The 17,631-nt window shown below is 44.0% G+C and overlaps 1 protein-coding gene and 1 pseudogene across 1 annotated transcript; one reads left to right on the forward strand and one right to left on the reverse strand.

Moving 5' to 3' along the window:
• The first annotated feature begins 5,325 nt into the window (after nucleotides 1-5,325).
• LOC122734153 (acidic repeat-containing protein-like) lies at nucleotides 5,326-15,327 on the forward strand. The gene is made up of 5 exons (XM_043974873.1): nucleotides 5,326-5,622; nucleotides 8,904-9,048; nucleotides 10,474-10,615; nucleotides 14,326-14,530; nucleotides 14,629-15,327. The coding sequence occupies exons 2-5, from the start codon at nucleotides 8,905-8,907 to the stop codon at nucleotides 14,906-14,908; spliced, it is 771 nt and encodes a 256-aa protein (XP_043830808.1). The 5' UTR covers nucleotides 5,326-5,622; nucleotide 8,904; the 3' UTR covers nucleotides 14,909-15,327.
• A 420-nt stretch (nucleotides 15,328-15,747) lies between these two features.
• On the reverse strand, nucleotides 15,748-17,256 carry LOC122734172 (annotated as a pseudogene).
• Nucleotides 17,257-17,631: the final 375 nt, after the last annotated feature.

A 17,631-nucleotide genomic window follows, 5' to 3' on the forward strand; every position in this document is an offset into this window, starting at 1 on the left:
AAGTTCCTTCCCCACCCACCCAAATTTAATATTTTTATTAAGAACTTAACCATCTCCAGATAAAATGAGCATTTCCATATACAAAGTAGAACAGAAAAAGATGCTTGTACAAGAAATCGCAAATATCTGTGATATACAGCTTGCTTTTCCTTTTAAGTATATAACACATAAACACTCAAAGTTGTTCTGATTAGCTTTGTTTCCTTTTGGCTTTTCTTACATTCTTATCTTTGTTCTCAAAAAAAAATGCTTGAATGACCCTCTTTTTCTTTTTTTTTTTTCCTGGGGGTAAGGCCAACCCTATCCCTAACTCTCATCTTCCTACTCACCTACACACATTGGGAAAAACAAGAAAAAAGAAAAACTCTTGTAACAACTGGGCACATTCAAGCCAAAAAAAAAAAAAAAGGGCACATTGGCCATGTCCACAAGTATGTCTCACCCTGCACTCTGAATCCATCAGTCCTCTGGAATCATGGCTAATCATTGCATTGATCAGAGTTCTTAAGTCCTAAAGCTGTTTCTCTTTACTTTGCTATTGTTATTGTATAAATGGTTCTCCTAGTTCTGCTCACTTCACCTTGGATTAGTCTTTCCATGCTTCTCTGAAACTGCCCCTTTTCCATATCTAATGGTATAATACTATTCCGTTAACATGCCGATATCATCATTTGTTCATCTATTCCCCCAGTATTCAAGTCTTGGCTGTAACCAAAAGGAACTGCTAGAAATATTTTTGTACTTATTTATGGGTCCTTGTTCTCTTTCTTTGATTTCTCTAGGCCTAGTAGTGGTATCACTGAGTCAAAAGGTCTGCCCAGCTTTGTGACTCTTTCAAACTTGTTTGTCTTCACAGTATGTTGTTACTGTAGAAATTGCCTGGTTCTGCTCCCTTTACTTTGCATCAGTTTGTACAGAGGTTTCTTTGACACCATTCTTTTGCCATTTCTTATGGCATGATAATATTCCACCACATTCATATACCATGGTTTGTTTAGTCATTCATTAATTGATGAGTATCCCCTTCCGTTCCCAATTCTTTGCTATACACCTTTTTGTACTTATGAATCCATGTCCTCTTTGATCTCTGGGGTCTAAGCCTAGTAGAGGTATTTCTGGGTCAAAGAGTATGCACAATTTCGTTAACTGTTAGGGACACAGTTCAGAATTGCCTTTCAGAATGGCTACATCAGTTCAGCAGTACATTAATGTACTTGCATTTCCATAGTTCCTTTGGTGACTTTTTAAAGCAAATTGTTTATAAAGCACTTGATCTATGGATTTTTCCATTCCACTCACATGAATTACCTTTATTTTATGGATGAAGAAACTGAGGGTCAAAGAAATCAGAGCTGGCATGAATCTTAATCCACCATTGTTTATACTCCACACACATTGATTCCTGTCTATATGCATCTTGTTTGGAATCCCACACAAATATCATGTCTCTCCCTTTTTCCCAGCCCTTTCTTTGGGACAGAGCAGAGCACTTTTTTTTCAACAGAGCTGTCCAAAAGTGGAATGGGATACCTTAGGAGGTTATGGGGTCTCTAGCACTAGAGAATCTTTAAGTAGGTAAGTGATCATTTCTTGGGAATGTTGTAGAGGAAAATCCGGTTCAGGTGCAGGTTGAAATAGATCACCCCCAAGGTCCCTTCCCATTATAGAAACATTCCCATCACCCTCTGCCAATCCCCCCTCCCCCCCAGCCCATCGTGTGACCCATTGTGTGACCCAGTATACCATTACTTTTGGCCTAATGGAGGAATGCTATCTTGGTGACTGGTTATTAGGGAGCTTACCCTATGTGACTATCTGGAGGCCCCATCTGGATAGTCCAGTGTCTGATATATGTTCCTTCTTGAGCACGTAGCACTGTGTTACTAACAAGTACACCAATTTTAATGTTAGTAGGCAACTGACAGTGACAGTAGGTGACTTCTTTTTTCCCCATAAAAGTATTTTATTATTTTCCAGTTACATGTAGAGATAGTTTTCAACATTTATTTTCATAAGATTTCTAGTTTCAATTTTTCTCCCTCCCTCCCCTTCCTCCCCCCTCCCCAAGACAGCAAGCAATCTGATATAGGTTATATATGTACAATAACATTAAACATTTCTGCATTAGTCATGCTTTGAAAGAAGAATCAGAGCAAAAAGGAAAAACCTCAAAAAACAAAACAAAACAAAAGAAATAGTATGGTTTAATCTGCATCTAGATGCCACAGTTCTTTTTTTCTGTATTTGGAGAGCATTTTCCATCATGAGTCATTTGGAATTATCTTGGACCATTGTATTGCTGAGAAGAGTCAAGTCTATCACAGTTGATCAACACACAATGTTGTTGATACTGTGTACAATGCTTTCCAGGTTCTGCTCATCTCACTCAGCATCAGTTCATGTAAGTCCTTCCAGGTCTCTGAAATCCACCTGCTCATCATTTCTTATAGTACAATAGTATTCCATTACATTCATATACCACAACTTGTTCAGCCATTCCCCATTTAATGGGCATCCCCTCAATTTCCGATTCCTTGCCACCACAAAAAGAGCAGCTATAAATATTTTTGTACATGTGGGACCTTTTCCCTTTTCCATGATCTCGTTGGGAAAAAGACCTAATAGTGGTATTGCTGGGTCAAAGGGTATACACAGCTTTATAGCCCTTTGGGCATAGTTCCAAATTGCTCTCCAGAATGGCTGGATCAGTTCACAGGTCCGCCAACAATGCGTTAGTGTTCCAATTTTTCCATAGCTTCTCCATTTATTATTTTCTTTTTTTGTCATATTAGCCAATCTGATAGGTATCAGGTGGTACCTCAGGGTTGTTTTGATTTGCATCTCTCTAATCAATAGTAATTTAGAGCATTTTTTCATATGGCAATAGATAGCTTTGATTTCTTCATCAGAAAACTGCCTGTTCATAGCCTTTTACCATTTCTCAATTGGGGAATGACTTGGATTCTTTTTTTTTTTTTTTTTAGTGAGGCAATTGGGGTTAAGTGACTTGCCCAGGGTCACACAGCTAGTACATGTTAAGTGTCTGAGGTCAGATTTGAACTCAGGTTCTCCTGACTCCAGGGCGGGTGCTCTATTCACTGCGCCACCTAGCTGCCCCCCGATATATTTTAGAAATGAGGCCTTTATCAAAAATACTAGTTATAAAAATTGTTTCCCAGCTTTTTGCCTCCATTCTAATTTTGGATGCATTGCTTCTGTTTGTACAAAACCTTTTTAATTTAATAAAAATCATCCATTTTGCATTTCATAATATTCTCTTTCTCTTGTTTGGTCATAAACTGTTTTCTTTCCATAAATCTTAGAGGTAAACTATTCCTTCCTCTCCTAATTTACCTATGGTATCACTTTTTATGTCTAAATCATGTACCCATTTTGACCTTATTTTAGTATAAGGTGTAAGATGTTGGTCTATGCCTAATTTCTTTTTTTTTTTTTTTGGTGAGGCAATTGGGGTTAAGTGACTTGCCCAGGGTCACACAGCTAGTAAGTGTCAAGTGTCTGAGGCCGGATTTGAACTCAGGTCCTCCTGAATCCAGGGCCGGTGCTCTATCCACTGTGCCACCTAGCTGCCCCCTATGCCTAATTTCTGCCATACTATCTTCCAGTTTTCCCAGCAATTTTTGTCAAAGACTGAGTTCATATCCCAGAAGCTGGAGTCTAGTAAGTAACTTCTTAAACAGACTTGGTGGTCTTCCATTAAGGACAAATGAGTGAATGTTCTTAACATATTTTGTGACTACATCATAGTTATTTCTGTAGTTACTTCCTAGCTGGATGGTCTTTTCAGTTTCTCAATTTAAATATCTAATACTATCAAAAGTGCAGCATAAAACTAAAGAAAGAATATTATCACACACCATATAAATGAATAAAGAGACCCAATTGCCTCTCACTATGTTTTCCTCAAGAGAACTGCCTAATTCCATAGTCAGAGACCTAAGAGAATGGGATCCAGCCAGTGACACTGTTTTATCAAAATTAAAAACCAGTCTTAAGGGGGCAGCTAGGTGGCACAGTGGATAAAGCACGGGCCCTGGATTTAGGAGGACCTGAGTTCAAATCCAGCCTTAAACATTTGACAAGTACTAGCTATGTGACCCTGGGAAAGTCACTTAACCCTCATTTCCCTGCCAAAAAAAAATCCTGGTTTATATTCCATGTATATGTCCTGGCTCCATTTCATGGGGTCCTGTACTTCTTCATCAGGTTTGCCCACCTCAGACTGGTTTTTGTTGTTGTTGTTTTCTTTGTTTTTTGGGGGTGGGGGGCAATGAGAGCTAAGTGACTTGCCCAGGGTCACACAGCTAGTACTTGTCAAGTGTCTGAGTTTCTGAGTTATCTAGGAAAGACCCCAGAAAAGTTAAAGGCCTCACGAAGGATTTGGGGGAGGGGCAGGGCAATGAGGGTTAAGTGACTTGCCCAGGGTCACACAGCTAGTAAGTGTCAAGTGAGATTGGATTTGAACTCAGGTCCTTCTGAATCCAGGGCTGGTGCTTTATCCACTGTGCCACCTAGCTGCCCTCTCACAAAGGATTTTAAGCAGAATAAGCCTAGAAGGAAAAAGCCAGTTTTCTCCCCATCTTCACATAACTAGAAAGTAGAAAATTTCAAATGGCTGTGAGAAATAAGAGGCATTTGATTAGAAAAGTCTCTAAGTGGTCCTGAAAGGTAGCAGGACAGTTGCAAAGCCCTTCAGGGAAAAATCCCTGTCAGTGTTACCTCTGGGTAGGCCTTTTAGCCGGCCAGATTGGCTTCTGCTACCATACCTGAGCAGCAGCAGAAGTTAGAAGCTAGAATAAGAGCATTCATTCCTCTAGCATATTAAGGTTTGCTTTACAGGCATTCCCTCATTTGATCCTCATAACAACTTTGGGAAGCAGGGACTCTTCTTATCCCCACTGTACAGAGAAGTAAACTCAGTTTCAAGGAGGTTGGAAGATGTGCCTAAGGTCACCCAGATAAGTATCTACAGCAAGATTTGAAGCTGAGTCTTCCTGTCCCCTAGTCCAGTCCTTGCTACGCTCTGCTGTGCTGTGTATTTGGATGTTTTCTCTGGGGAGATTACAGTTCCAGATGCCAGCTCTGCGCTGTTTTGGCTTGCTTTCTGTCTTTGGGGATATACCATGCCCACAGTAGGTACTTCATCAACGCTAGTGGGCATACAGTCATTGACAATCATTATTGAATGACAATCCTTTTCCCCTTGTTAACACTATCAGGAAGCAAAAAGCTTAAGTGATGGGGAAATGACAGGCCAGTGTGTTAACCCTCACTCTTAGTTATTGAAACCTGTATCCTGTTATGTGCTTCCAGGTTGGACTCCCAGGCTCTCCTTGGTGCTGGTGGCCTTTTGTCTGGGTGCAAGTTAACTGACTCTACTCCATTAAGATATCCTTTACACTCAGCAATTTTCTAGTACATTTTGTTTGTGCTTTTAGTAAAGAAAGCCTTCAAGACTCCTTCCAGGGATGTGCCCAGCTCAGTTCAGGACTCAGGGACCCCTACACCGGGCCTTTCAGGCACTTCGGGGGTAGTACCTACCTTGTCAACTCCCCCAGTTACATCAGCCAGTAACCCAGATGCTCCGAAAAGCAGTAGAAGGTATGTGATTGATTGTGATCCAAGTCCTTGGTATGTATATGTACTCAGCCCTGCGTATGCTGAGTGTTATGGGTAATATATAAGGCACGGTCTCTCTTGTTGACCTTGTGGTCCAGTGGAAGAGAGAAGATGAAACTACACAGGAGCCAAGTAACAATGCAAGGACATGCATAGTTAAATCCCACATGACTGGTACTGGCAGGTGCCAGATCAGGAAATTAAGGAAGGAGACCTTGGTATGGATTAGCCCCATCCCTTTTCTCCTATTGTGCCCCTTGGTCAGTGTGTAAGCTTATTGCCATACACACTGTTGTTCCTGTTGAGATTGTGATACTCATTGTGGGGGCCTGTCGGGTGCCTCCGATGTGGATGAGGGAGAAGGATTCAGGGCTTGCAGGACCAGTTTGCATATGCATGTAGGGAGTCCTCTCTGCTTGTGTTTGCAGACGCATTTCAAATTGTTTTCCAAAACTTGAGTTTGGGGCAAAAATACTCCTTCAGCAGTATCACAGAAGGGTTGAAAGCCCCATTTGCCTTTTTGCCATCCTTGGTACTTCCTTCACCTTAGGTAGAATTTATGGTTAATCGCTTTCTGATAAAATCTCAGGCTTTGACTACCTCTACTCCCTTCTATTATAATTAGGATTGTCCATCCTTCTCTTGTCTCTTTTCAGTTTGTCCCCACCCAGATTTCTTCTGTCTAACTTAATTCAACCAGTGTTTATTGAGTAATTAAAGACCTTTTCTGGGCCAAACTTCATACTGACTGCTTAGAGAAGTCTCCAGTCTTTAAGGTGGTTCCTACCTTAAAGGATCAAAGAGTCTGGTTGGAGGTAGAGCTGTAGAGACAAGGCAGCAAAAGGGCGTACCCAAATCACATGGGCATTAGAGACACAGCACTAGCCCAGCTTTCAGATCTATGAAGAAGAATAGGACACATGAAGAAGAGCTAGAAATCACTGTGGCCAGAGGTCAAGGAAGGAGGAGGTTTGGGACTTGGGTCCTGAGGGATGGTTAAGATTTGGATAAAAAAAGGGAGACTAAAAGTGAAATTCAGGTCTCAAGAGGCCTTCAGGAATGGGGTCAAGCTTATGGGGCTAGATGCTCCTCTTTCCTTTATTTCATTACCTTCTTATGCTGTCAATGCTTATCTTCCTCTCACCTTTGAGAGCCAAAGAAAACTTCTTGACATTATTATGGGGACTCTTCACCCTCTGCTTCTGTCAATTCTCTAAGCCAAGTTGAGTTTGAAGCTTTCAGTCAGTGGACAATTTTATAAACACTTTGTAAATGATGTGGGACTCTGAGATGTGAGGGTGTCATCACTGTCTTCCCCCTAGAGCTCTGCCTAGGGGGAATGCTCTGGGTTGTCTTGTATGGGAGTTAATAGGTATACAGATTCCACTCTCCCTGTTCACATGGGGACTTCTGTGTCCAAGACTCCAGTACCACGTGTCAGACTTTGCTCCAGGATCTTCCCAGTGAGCCTCGTGTCAGCCTTGGATTCAGCCATCTGTCTTCAGCCCCTACTTTTCGTATAGGGCCATCCTAGTGTCCTGCCTCAGCTCTAGATCTGGACCACCCACTAGTGTCCAGATGAGGATTCAGAAAAGGTGATCAAATCTAATGGCTTTTTTTCCCCCAACCCTCATCTGTGACCTCTCTGTACCCTTTGACACCATCAATCGCCCTCTTCTCCCAGATATTCTCTTCTATTGGAGCTTCTGGGAGGGATTGACCAGAGGATGGGGCCACAGGGATTTTCCAGGGCAAGAAGGCCGCTGGTAAATGGTTGGGAAAGAAATTTGGAGAGTTAGAACACCTGAGTTCAAATTCTGTCTGCTGTTTAACTACCTGTGTGACCTTGGACAAGTCACCTCATAAGACGGGCTTAGAGGGCTGGATTTGGAATCAGAAAGACCTGAGTTTGAATTCTGCCTCAAACACTTAATAGCTTGGGCAATTCATTTAACTGCTTAGTGCCTCAGTTTCCTCATCTCTCAAGTTGAAGGGGTTGGACTTGATGGTGTTTAAGGACCCTTCCAGCTCCGAATCTATGATCTAAGATCTTAAATGGGAGAAACGTCCTGAAATTTGTTCTTGCTTATGGCTGTTTGACTTTAGTTAATCAAATGGCATCCCACTGTCACCCATTCCTTGCCTCTCATTTGTACATAATTGTTCAGAGCCTGTCTCCTTCAACAGACTGTGAGCTCGGTGAGAACTGGGCCCCCATTTTTGCCTTTTGCCCCAGCATTTGCCATGGTGCTTGGTGACAGAATGGGTGTCACTTAGGTTGGGGAATATTGGTTGTATTCTAGGATCTAGTTGGTAAGGAAGTGATGGAACTGCTAAAGGTTGATAGAATACTTCTTTTTTTCTTTCTTTTTTTTTTTGGTGAGGCAATTGGGATTAAGTGACTTGCCTGGGGTCACACAGCTAGTAAGTGTTAAGTGTCTGAGGCCCAGACTTGAACTCAGGTCCTACTGACTCCAGGGCCGGTGCTCTATCCACTGCACCATCTAGCTTCCCCTGATAGAATACTTCTAAGGATATAAATGCTTATTAAATCAAGTGGAAGTCCAGGTTTCATAGCTATAACAGCATAATCATTTCTTTATATTATTTTTATGAAGTGCTTTAATGTGGGTACATCCCAAAAGGGTGTCCCCAAAGCTAAAGGCAGCACTGAGACTTTGGTACCAAGCCATTAATCCAGACCATCTAGCCAGATGGTCTGTTTGACCAGAATGGCTCTGCCTTTGTCAAATTCATTCTCTTCCTATCTCTTCGACTAATCCTTTTGTTTGGGGTTTTTCAAATTTAATTTTTTATTTTCTTCCATTAAAAATCAACTTTTTCTCCCACCTCCTCTAACCCTAACCATAACCCTAATCCTTTTCTGCCTTTCCATAGAGAAAAAAAAAGAAAAAACAAACCCTTTTAACAAACAATACAGTCAAGCAAAATAAATTCCCACATTGGTCTTGTCCTCAAAATCAACATTTCATTCTACATTCGATCCATTCAGCTTCTGGCTTGAAGCATCAAATGTCTGGGTGGGTAGTGGAAATGGAAAGGAGGAGATGAATGCAAGGAATGTGCTAAAGGAAGAATTGGCCAGCCAATTGGGAAGAGGGTGTGAAAACAAGGGAGGAGCCAAGGCCAAGACTTCAGACCTGCATAACTGGAAGAATGAGGCATCATCAATCTGAGGTGGAAGGGATCGAAGGGGGCTTGCACTCCTTGTTTGCCAAACTGATGGGAGCCTGTCTCTGCAGGATGAAGAATTGCCGGGTGGCCGGCTGTTTCTTGGCTGAGCTGTCGAGTTCCACATCTGATTATGTGAAGTACTTTCAGCTGAAAAAGGAGGAGCTGACTTGGAAGCTCTACCACTTCTTTAATGCCACAATCTTTGGGAAAAAGGTAGAGTGGGTCAGTTGGCAAACGGGCACCTTGGTAGGGTACAGAGCGGGAAAGGTGGGACTTCTGCCCTCAGTAGGGATAGTGGGCGGGCAGGTGCACACAAATGGATTGGTGACCAGGTTGCACCATGCTGGTGGGCAGCACACATTCTTCCAGCCAAAGGAGTTTGGAGGAGGTTCTCAGAGAAGGCTTTTGGAAGGAAGGAGGTGGGCCTTGACCTGGGGCCTGGAGGATGGATAGGATTTCAAGAGACAGAGTAGAGGAAGGGAAGTCTAGGTGAAGGTGGAGAGCACATAGGCCCAAATGAGCAGGGTACATGTTAATGATGTGGGTATGGGGGGGCAGCTAGGTGGTGCAGTGGATAAAGCACTGTCCCTGAAGTCAGGAGGACCTGAGTTTAAATCTGGCCTCAGACACCTGACACTTACTAGCTCTTAACCCTCATTGCCCCGCCAAAAAAAAGGGGGTGTACCCGCCCCAGTGTCATTGTGAGGATCAAATGAACTAATGTATGAGAAATGGGAGCCAGTGCCCTTCCCTTCCCCTAGCCCTGCCCCCTCTCCCCTGTCCTCTTCCTTCTCTGTTATCTCCTCAGTGAAGTCCTCTGCAGTCTTCCCACATGGTAGTTACCTGGATTTTTGAAGCTCACATGATTTTGTAGTTGTTGTTCAGTTGGGTTGGACTCTGTGACTCCATTTTGGGTTTTCTTGGCATAGATACTGGAGTGATTTGCCATTTCCTGCTCCAGGCCTATATTTTTCAAAGTCTTTATTCTTATATTGATCTGTTTGTGTCTTACTCCATGTGAGCTACAGGAGAGGCTTATTTACATGTTTTTCTTCTTAAGGGAAAAATCTTTTGATTTGTGGTACTTTAAACAAAAAGTTGTCCACATGCCTCTTCTTGAGTTCTCTCCAGTTTGACAACACAGCATCTTCCCCAAGCAGATCATCTTTTAAGGGCATGTATGAACATCCTGCTTTGTGAAAATGGAGATGAGGGGAATGGAATGGAGAGATGCTCTCCTGCCACTCAGCTCCAGCTTGAACCCTGGCTGGGACCAGTGCAGCTTGGTCCGTCTTACTCCCTGGGCCCATATTCATTCTTGGGAGCAGGAGGGAGGAGAACTTCTCGGCCTTTCCCTAAGACAGGCAGGCTTTTTGGACCTCTTTTGGGCACGATCCCTTTCGATTGAGGGAAAGTCAGTGAGTAAATGAATGAAAAGCATTTATGAAGCACATACTAAGATGTAGGAGGAAGGAAAAGACAAAAATGAAGCAGCCCTTAAAGGAGCCTCCGCTCCAGTGGAGAGAGACACACTGCTAAGGGAAGGCACTGGGCTGTTAGAGCAGGGTGGGGCACCAGCGTGGTAGTCTAGATCTTCAGAGGGCCACCTGACTCCCTTCATGTGTTCTTTGTCTTTAGTTACCAGAGAAAATCAGCATAAACTGGAATAAAAAGATGCGTACAACAGCGGGATACTGCCACTTTTCAGGCAAAGAAGGGGGTCCACAAGCAACTCGTAGCATCCGCATTGAGCTTTCAGAAAAAGTCTGTGACTCGGCAGGTAATGAGTGTGATGTATGGTATGTGACCTGAATGTCTTTCCCAAGATAACGGCAGGCCTTCAGATCACACCTGCTCTCTTCAGTCTTGAAGCCTTCAAGTCATTTTGACTCTTTCTACTTTATTCTTTCTTATACCCAATTAGTCACCGAGATCTGTCCCTTCTTCCTGAGTTCTCATTCTCTCTCTGTCTATCTCCTTTATCTGTCTCTTTCTCTATCTATATCTGTCTATCTTTGTATCTACCTTTCTCTATCTCTGTCTCTTTATATCTCTCTCTCTCTTTTTCTCTTTCTTTCTCTATCTCTCCATCTTTCTCTCTAAATCTATCCATCTATCTGTGTCCTATTTCCTCTCTCTATCTCCTCTCTCTATTGCTCTCTAAATCTTATTTAATCTCTATCTCCTCTATCTCTCTGTATTTCCTCTATCTCTGTCTTTCTATGTCTCTCAAAACTCTCTCTCTCTCTCTCTCTCTCTCTCTCTCTCTCTCTCTCTCTCTCTCTCTCTCTCTCTCTCTCTGTCTCTATCTACCTATCTCTGTCACCTCTCTCTCTCTCTCTCTCTCAATCTATCTGTCTCTATTTCCCATATCTGGCTATCTCTCTCTCTCTGTGTTTCCTTTCTATTTTTATCTAAAGCAATCTATATCTATCTTTCTATCTAATCTATCTAATTTCTATCTCTCTGTCTCCCCTATCTTTCTTTATCTCTCCTCTCATATATATATATATATATATATATATATATATATATAATGTGTGTATGTCTATCTCTATCTCAATCTATCTCTACTTCCTATATCTGGCTATCTCTCTCCTCTATATCTATCTATCTCTACCTATCTCTCTAATCTGTCTATCTATATTTCCTATATCTGGCTCCTCTATGTATGTATGTATGTATGTATGTGTCTGTCTATCTATCTATCTATCTATCTATCTATCTATCTATCTATCTATCTATCTATCTATCTGTCTGTCTGTCTGTCTAATCTCTATCTCCTCTATCTATAACTCTTTTCTATCTATCTCTGTCTATCTCTATTCCTCTTTCTCTCTTTCCCTCTCTGTCTGTCTCTGTTTCCTCTCCTTTCTCTCTCAATCTGTCTAAATCTATCTATTTTGTATATCTGGCTATCTCTCTTTCCTCTATCTGTCTCTATTTCCTCTATCTCTCTCTAAATCTGTCTGTCTATCTATCTATCCTCCCTCTATCGCCTCCATCTATCTTTCTCTATCTCTATCTATCTTGATGTATCTCTATCTCTATATTTTTCTCTATCTCTAACTCTGTCTCTCTCCTCTGTCACTTTCTTTCTATTTCTCTTATCACTCCTCTATGTATCTCTTGCTCTATCTCCTCTCTCTTGATCTTTCTTTATCTCTCTCTCTTTATCCCCCAATCTAGCTTTCTGTCTCTTTCCTTTATCTCCTTTATCTAGCTTTCTCTCGATCTCCCTATCCCTGTCTAAATCTGTCTGTATCTCTTCTATCTCTCTCCCTCTATCTATCTTCTCTCTATCTCCTCTATCTCTCACTTTCTATCTAATTCTATTTTTCTCTCTCTCTGTATCTCCTCTATCTCTCTCTATTTCTTATATCTGGCTATCTCTCTCTATCTAATCTCTCTATCTCTTCTGTCTCTTCCTAACTCTAATTCTCTCTATCTATAACTCTCCTTTCTCTCTCTAAATCTATCTATCTCTATTTCCTATATCTGACAATCTCTCTCCTCTATCTCTCTCTATTGCTCTCTAAATCTATCTGTCTCTCAGTCTGTCTGCCTGCCTTCCTGTCTGTCTGTCTGTCTATCTATCTATCTACCTACCTGGCTCTATATCTGTCTATCTTTCTATCTCCTGTATCTTTCTATCTCCTCTATTTATCTCTTTAACTCTCTGTCTTTCTATCTCTCTCTCTTTCCTATATCTGGCTATCTCTCTCCCTTTCTCCTCAATCTATCTTTTTCTGTCTGTCTTTCTCTTTCCCTCTCTCTGTCTCTATCTCTATCTCATCTTTCTCTAATTCTATCTCCTCTCTAACTTTCTCTCTATCTCTCTATTTCTCTATCACTCTTTCCTATCTTTCTCTCTTTCCTTTATCTAGCTGTCTCTCGATCTCTCTCTAAATCTGTCTCTATTTTTCTCTCTCTATCTCTTCTGAATCTATCTCTGTTTCCTATATCTTGCTGGTTCTCTCTCTCTCTCTAAACATATCTCTCTGTCCTTTATCTGGCTATCTCCCTTTCTCCTCAATATATCTTTGTCTATATCTGTATATCTGTTTCTCTCTTTTCCTCTCTATCTCTATCAATCAATATCTCCTCTCTCTTTCTCCCCTGTCTCTTTTTATCTTGATGTATCTCTCTCTTATTCTCTCTCTCATTCCTCTATCTATCTCTATTTCCTCTATCTCACTCTATCTCATCTTTCTTTCTTTCTCCTCTATCACTCTTTCCTCTATGTATGTCTCCTTTCTCTTGATCTTTCCTTATCTCTTTCTCTATTTCTACCTTTCTCTTTCCTTTATCTCCTTTATCTAGCTGTCTCTCGTTCTCTCCCTCTCTAAATCTATCTGTCTCTATTTCTTCTCTCTCTGTGTGTGTCTTGATCTCTCTCTTTCCCTATCTTGCTATCTGGCTCTCTTTCTGTATCTCTATCTCCTCTATATCTCTCTCTTTAAATCTGCTGTCTATATCTCCCTATCTATCTATATCTTTCTCTGTCTTTATCTATCTCTACTGCTCTCTAAATCTCTATTTCTTCTCTCTCTCTCTCTTTCTCTCATACACACACACACACACACACACACACATCTTTGTCTCTCTCTATGTCTGTCTGTCTTACTCTATCTCCATGTCCATCTTTCTCTGTCTTTTTATATCTATCTCCTCTCTCTAAATCTATGTCTATATCTATCTATTGAAGACCAACCTTATAGCAGCATGGCAATGCATCCTTTGTGACACCCCACCCCCAAGCAGTCTCACATTAGTAGGAGCAGGATAAGCTATTAAAGTCTAGTTAGAGAGGCAGCTGTCCCTTCTCTGAACTGGAAAAGGCTGCTGGGGAGAGGTGGAGCAGAGAATGAGACACAATGGCACTAGGGAAGGCCCAGGAGGCCACTGGAAGCTGGCTGGTGCTTTCTGGGGCAGGGTCTTACCTGGAGCTGCTGGATCTTACTGGTACCTTGCCTTTTTCTCTTTGGTTTTCAGGGGCCAGGTCGAGCCAGGCAATCTTTGCTGAGTAGCCAGCCCCCAGGGGGCCCTTCCCCCATCGCCACCCCTCCTCACCCCAGGCAATTCTTCTTGCCTTTTTTTGTCTTTGGCTCAGGTGGTTGTTACCTCCCTAACTGTACTGTCAGTTTCCACAGTGCTGGGAACAGAACTAACATAACAGTGAATACTTACTGAGTCACAGAAAGTGACCTCCTTGAGAGCTGAGATTGATGGATTGATTTTGTCTATGTATCCCCAGTGCCTTGCACACCTACTGGTGCTTAATGAGTGCTTGTTCCTTTGATTGAATGTTTGAATCTCTCTGAGATTCATTACTGAGTTGGAGTGGAAAAAATTTCATTTTTTCCATCCTCTGAAAAGAAAAACCTTAATGCTGATTATGTGTGTATATGAGTACAATGTCACTTTTATATGGGAGAAAGTTGAGGTATATTTCAAGTGCTCCTAATTTTTCTCCTTTTCTCTTCCAAGACCGGCTCCGGGACACACTGATCCATGAATTATGCCACGGAGCTACTTGGCTGTTTCATGGCGTCAGAGACTGTCATGGTCCCTTTTGGAAGGTCTATGCCCAAAGATCTGCATCAGTGCACCCAGAGCTGCCCTTGGTGAAACGATGCCACACTTATGAGATTCACTATAAATTTATCTATGAATGTTCTCAGTGCAAAGCCAGGTAACAAAGTCCCTTTGCCCTGCCCGTTTTCTCTTTTGTCCCCTTCTCTGGCAAATAGCTTAGTGCTCACCTTTGTTCCCATGATCTGATTCTTCTAGGGTTGGTCGCCACTCCAAGTCGGTGGATACCGATTGTGTAGTCTGTTCTCTGTGCCATGGGCCTCTCCTCCTCCTCCCACCCACCCCAAAAGCTGGCACATCTGGGCAGACTCAGCCCACTCCAGCTGCTACATGCACAAAAACAAGCCACCATTCTGCCAAGAAGGGAAAAAGGATTCGCTCGCAGCACAAAGAGGAGATACCACCCAAGGATGCTGAGACCCAGGAGGGCGAGGCGACTGTGCCTCAGAGCACTGCTGCTTCTAGCAAATGTATTTAGGGACAATTAGCTGGAGAAGTAACGTTAAATGAACTGTTCAAGATTTTTTCAGGTGTTTGATGTAAAAGTTAGTGCTGATTTAGAATTCTGTGCATTTGAGTAGTGATTTCCTGTCACTGACCAAGTAACATCAGGATTGTGGCTGTGCAAATGTCTAGCTACCCTCTCCTTCTTTCTCCTTGAACCCATGATCTTGATGGTGTTGGGAGCTGCACTTGTTTGGGTGAAATGGCTAAGAGGAGGTAAAGCCCTTGGGAAAAGAAGGCAACAACAGCTCTCAAAGTGAGGAGAGAAACAAGAACAGGGAGCTCGCAATCAGGGGCGTTTTAGGCGGGGATTTTAATGTGGATTTTAGCCAGGATTAGTTTGATTGTTACTGAGTTGGTTTTTATCTCCCAGGGAAAATTAAGCACTAAGCATTGGAGTTTATTATGAAATAAAATCTTTTTGTGGCATTAGTCAAGCCTTTCATTTACCAACAGCTGGCGCTCCCCAGAGTTCCACCCAGACTCTCCCTCTCCAAGGACCCAAATGACCATCTTCTCCTTTAGTGCCCACAGACCCTAGCCCCACACCAGCTCTCTTGCCTACACAGGAACAGTGTCTCTTGGACTCCCCCCCCCACCCCCCAAGATAGGCTGCTGCAGTCCGGGGGTTCTTCAGCTGGCCTCGTGGAGCCAAAAAACATTCTTAGAGAAATGGTTTTGTGGCCTGTGTTCAGAATGGAAGGAAATGCTCCATTTCAGTTAGAAGTTCACAGAGCCTAGGTAAAGCAGGCCTGCTGAGGCTAGCATCTGGGCAGGGATGGGCCAGACCAGGGATGGCAGAGGGCTGCAGCTTTACAGGCCTGAGTATGAGGCTTCTGTGGTCTCAGACCAGGAGGAATCTCTCCGGGAAGATGTCGGAGTTGGGCAAAGGAGGGCCTCCTGGCCTGGGCAGCCCAGCCCAGCCTCCCTATCAGTGTCCGCATTATGGCCACGGAACTTGACCCCCACGAAAGCAAAGAGCAGGGGATTGAGGCAGCAGTGCAGAAAGCCAAGACCTGAAGTGATGGACTTGGCCACATCCAGCTGGCTATCCCACTCACAGTCTCTGCTCACTGCCTTTACATCAATGAGTATATCCACCGGCATGGCCAGGTGGTAGGGCGTCCAGCAGAGGGCAAAGGCCACTACCACAGTTACCACTACCCTCATGGCCCGAAGTCTTTGCTGCCCCTGAGAGCCCAGCAACACTAGGAGAATGTGAGTGTAACAGGAGGCCATGATGAGCAGTGGAAAGAGGAAACCAGCCAGCAGCTGCAGGATATTTAAGGCTGTGTGGCCAGTCTGGGGGAAGGTATAAAGACAACGTGTGGTTCATGCTTGCCTCAACGAGGCGAGGTTCATGCTGTGCCAACAGGAAGAGCAGGTCTGGAAAGACCAATAGCAGGCAGAGTCCCCAGACAATGACACAAGTGAGGGTCACACGTGTCCCAGGGCCCCACTGGTAGAGTTGGGTGGCATGAAAAATGGTCAGGTAGTGGTCAAAGCTGATACAGGCTAGTAAGAAGGCCCCTGCTTAGAAATTGATCTTGAAGAGGGCCCCTGCCACCTTGCAGAGGCCAGAGCCGAAGACCCACTCCCGGGCAGCCTGCACAGCCCAGAGGGGGAGCGTCAGAACCAGCAGCATGTCAGCCAGAGCCAGATGGAGCAGGAAGGTGTCAGTGCCACTCAGGGCCCGGCGCTGCCTCAGAAGGACAACTGCCACAGCTCCATTGCCCAACAGGCCAAAGACGAAGAGAAGACTGTAGAGGGTGGGCAAGGAGGCCAGGTCAAAGGTCAGGCTGAAGTCAGGGCTGCAGGGTGGAGAGGAACAGCAGGGAGTGGACTCGTTTTCTGAGTAGTAGGAAAAGCTGCTGTTTTCCAGGTAGTCAAGATCAGACAGCACCAAATGTTCTCTGACCTGGGAAGATAGTGGAAGGGTTGGCCCCCAAGAGCTTGGCAGCAGCCTGCTCCCTTCCTTTGGCCCCAGAGCTTCCCCTCCACTTCTCATCACATTGCTGTGCCATTCCAAGGTTGCCTACTCCTTCAGAAGCTCCCTCTCTGCCTGCAGGCCAGCAGGCATCTCCTCCCAGTCTCCTGACCAGGAAATGGGTACCCAGGTGCCCAGGACAGAGGGTGGAGCCTATCCCAACAAGAGCTAGTTACTGGGACCTTAGTCCCATTTTTTCACCTGTCTCTCCCCACCCCCAACACCCTATCTGCCACCCTACACCCTGAGAACTTCCCGGGCTGCAAAGTGTGTGCCCAGATCCTTACCTGGGACGTCATGACAGTCCTGGAGCCCCGCAGGTGGTGGAGGCCGTGTGCAGCTCCCTGCCTACCACCAGCCAGCCAGCTGTGGGGTTAAAATCAGGACTGAGCAATTCAGAGGAAGTAAAGGGTGTACATATACCCATGCGTGTACACCCTGACCCTTGTGACACCAGGCAGGTGACAAACTAGAGGGAGCCAATCCTGGGGCGAGCAGAAGGGAGGGGCGCTTCTGGGGGGCAGCTCTCACCCAGACAGTCAAAACCTCCTGGGCTGCTGCTGGAGTTGCTCAGCGTCTGGGAGAGAGGCATGGGCCAAGTGTGCTCATGCCCAGGAGAGGGGACATTGAGACAGGGCCTCCTGGGGAAGACAGCATCTCATTCCAAATCTCGTTTCTACTTGGCTACCCCCCCATTCTAATTCTGGCAT

Source organism: Dromiciops gliroides, chromosome X, assembly GCF_019393635.1.
Source record: "Dromiciops gliroides isolate mDroGli1 chromosome X, mDroGli1.pri, whole genome shotgun sequence".
NCBI lineage: Eukaryota > Metazoa > Chordata > Mammalia > Microbiotheria > Microbiotheriidae > Dromiciops > Dromiciops gliroides.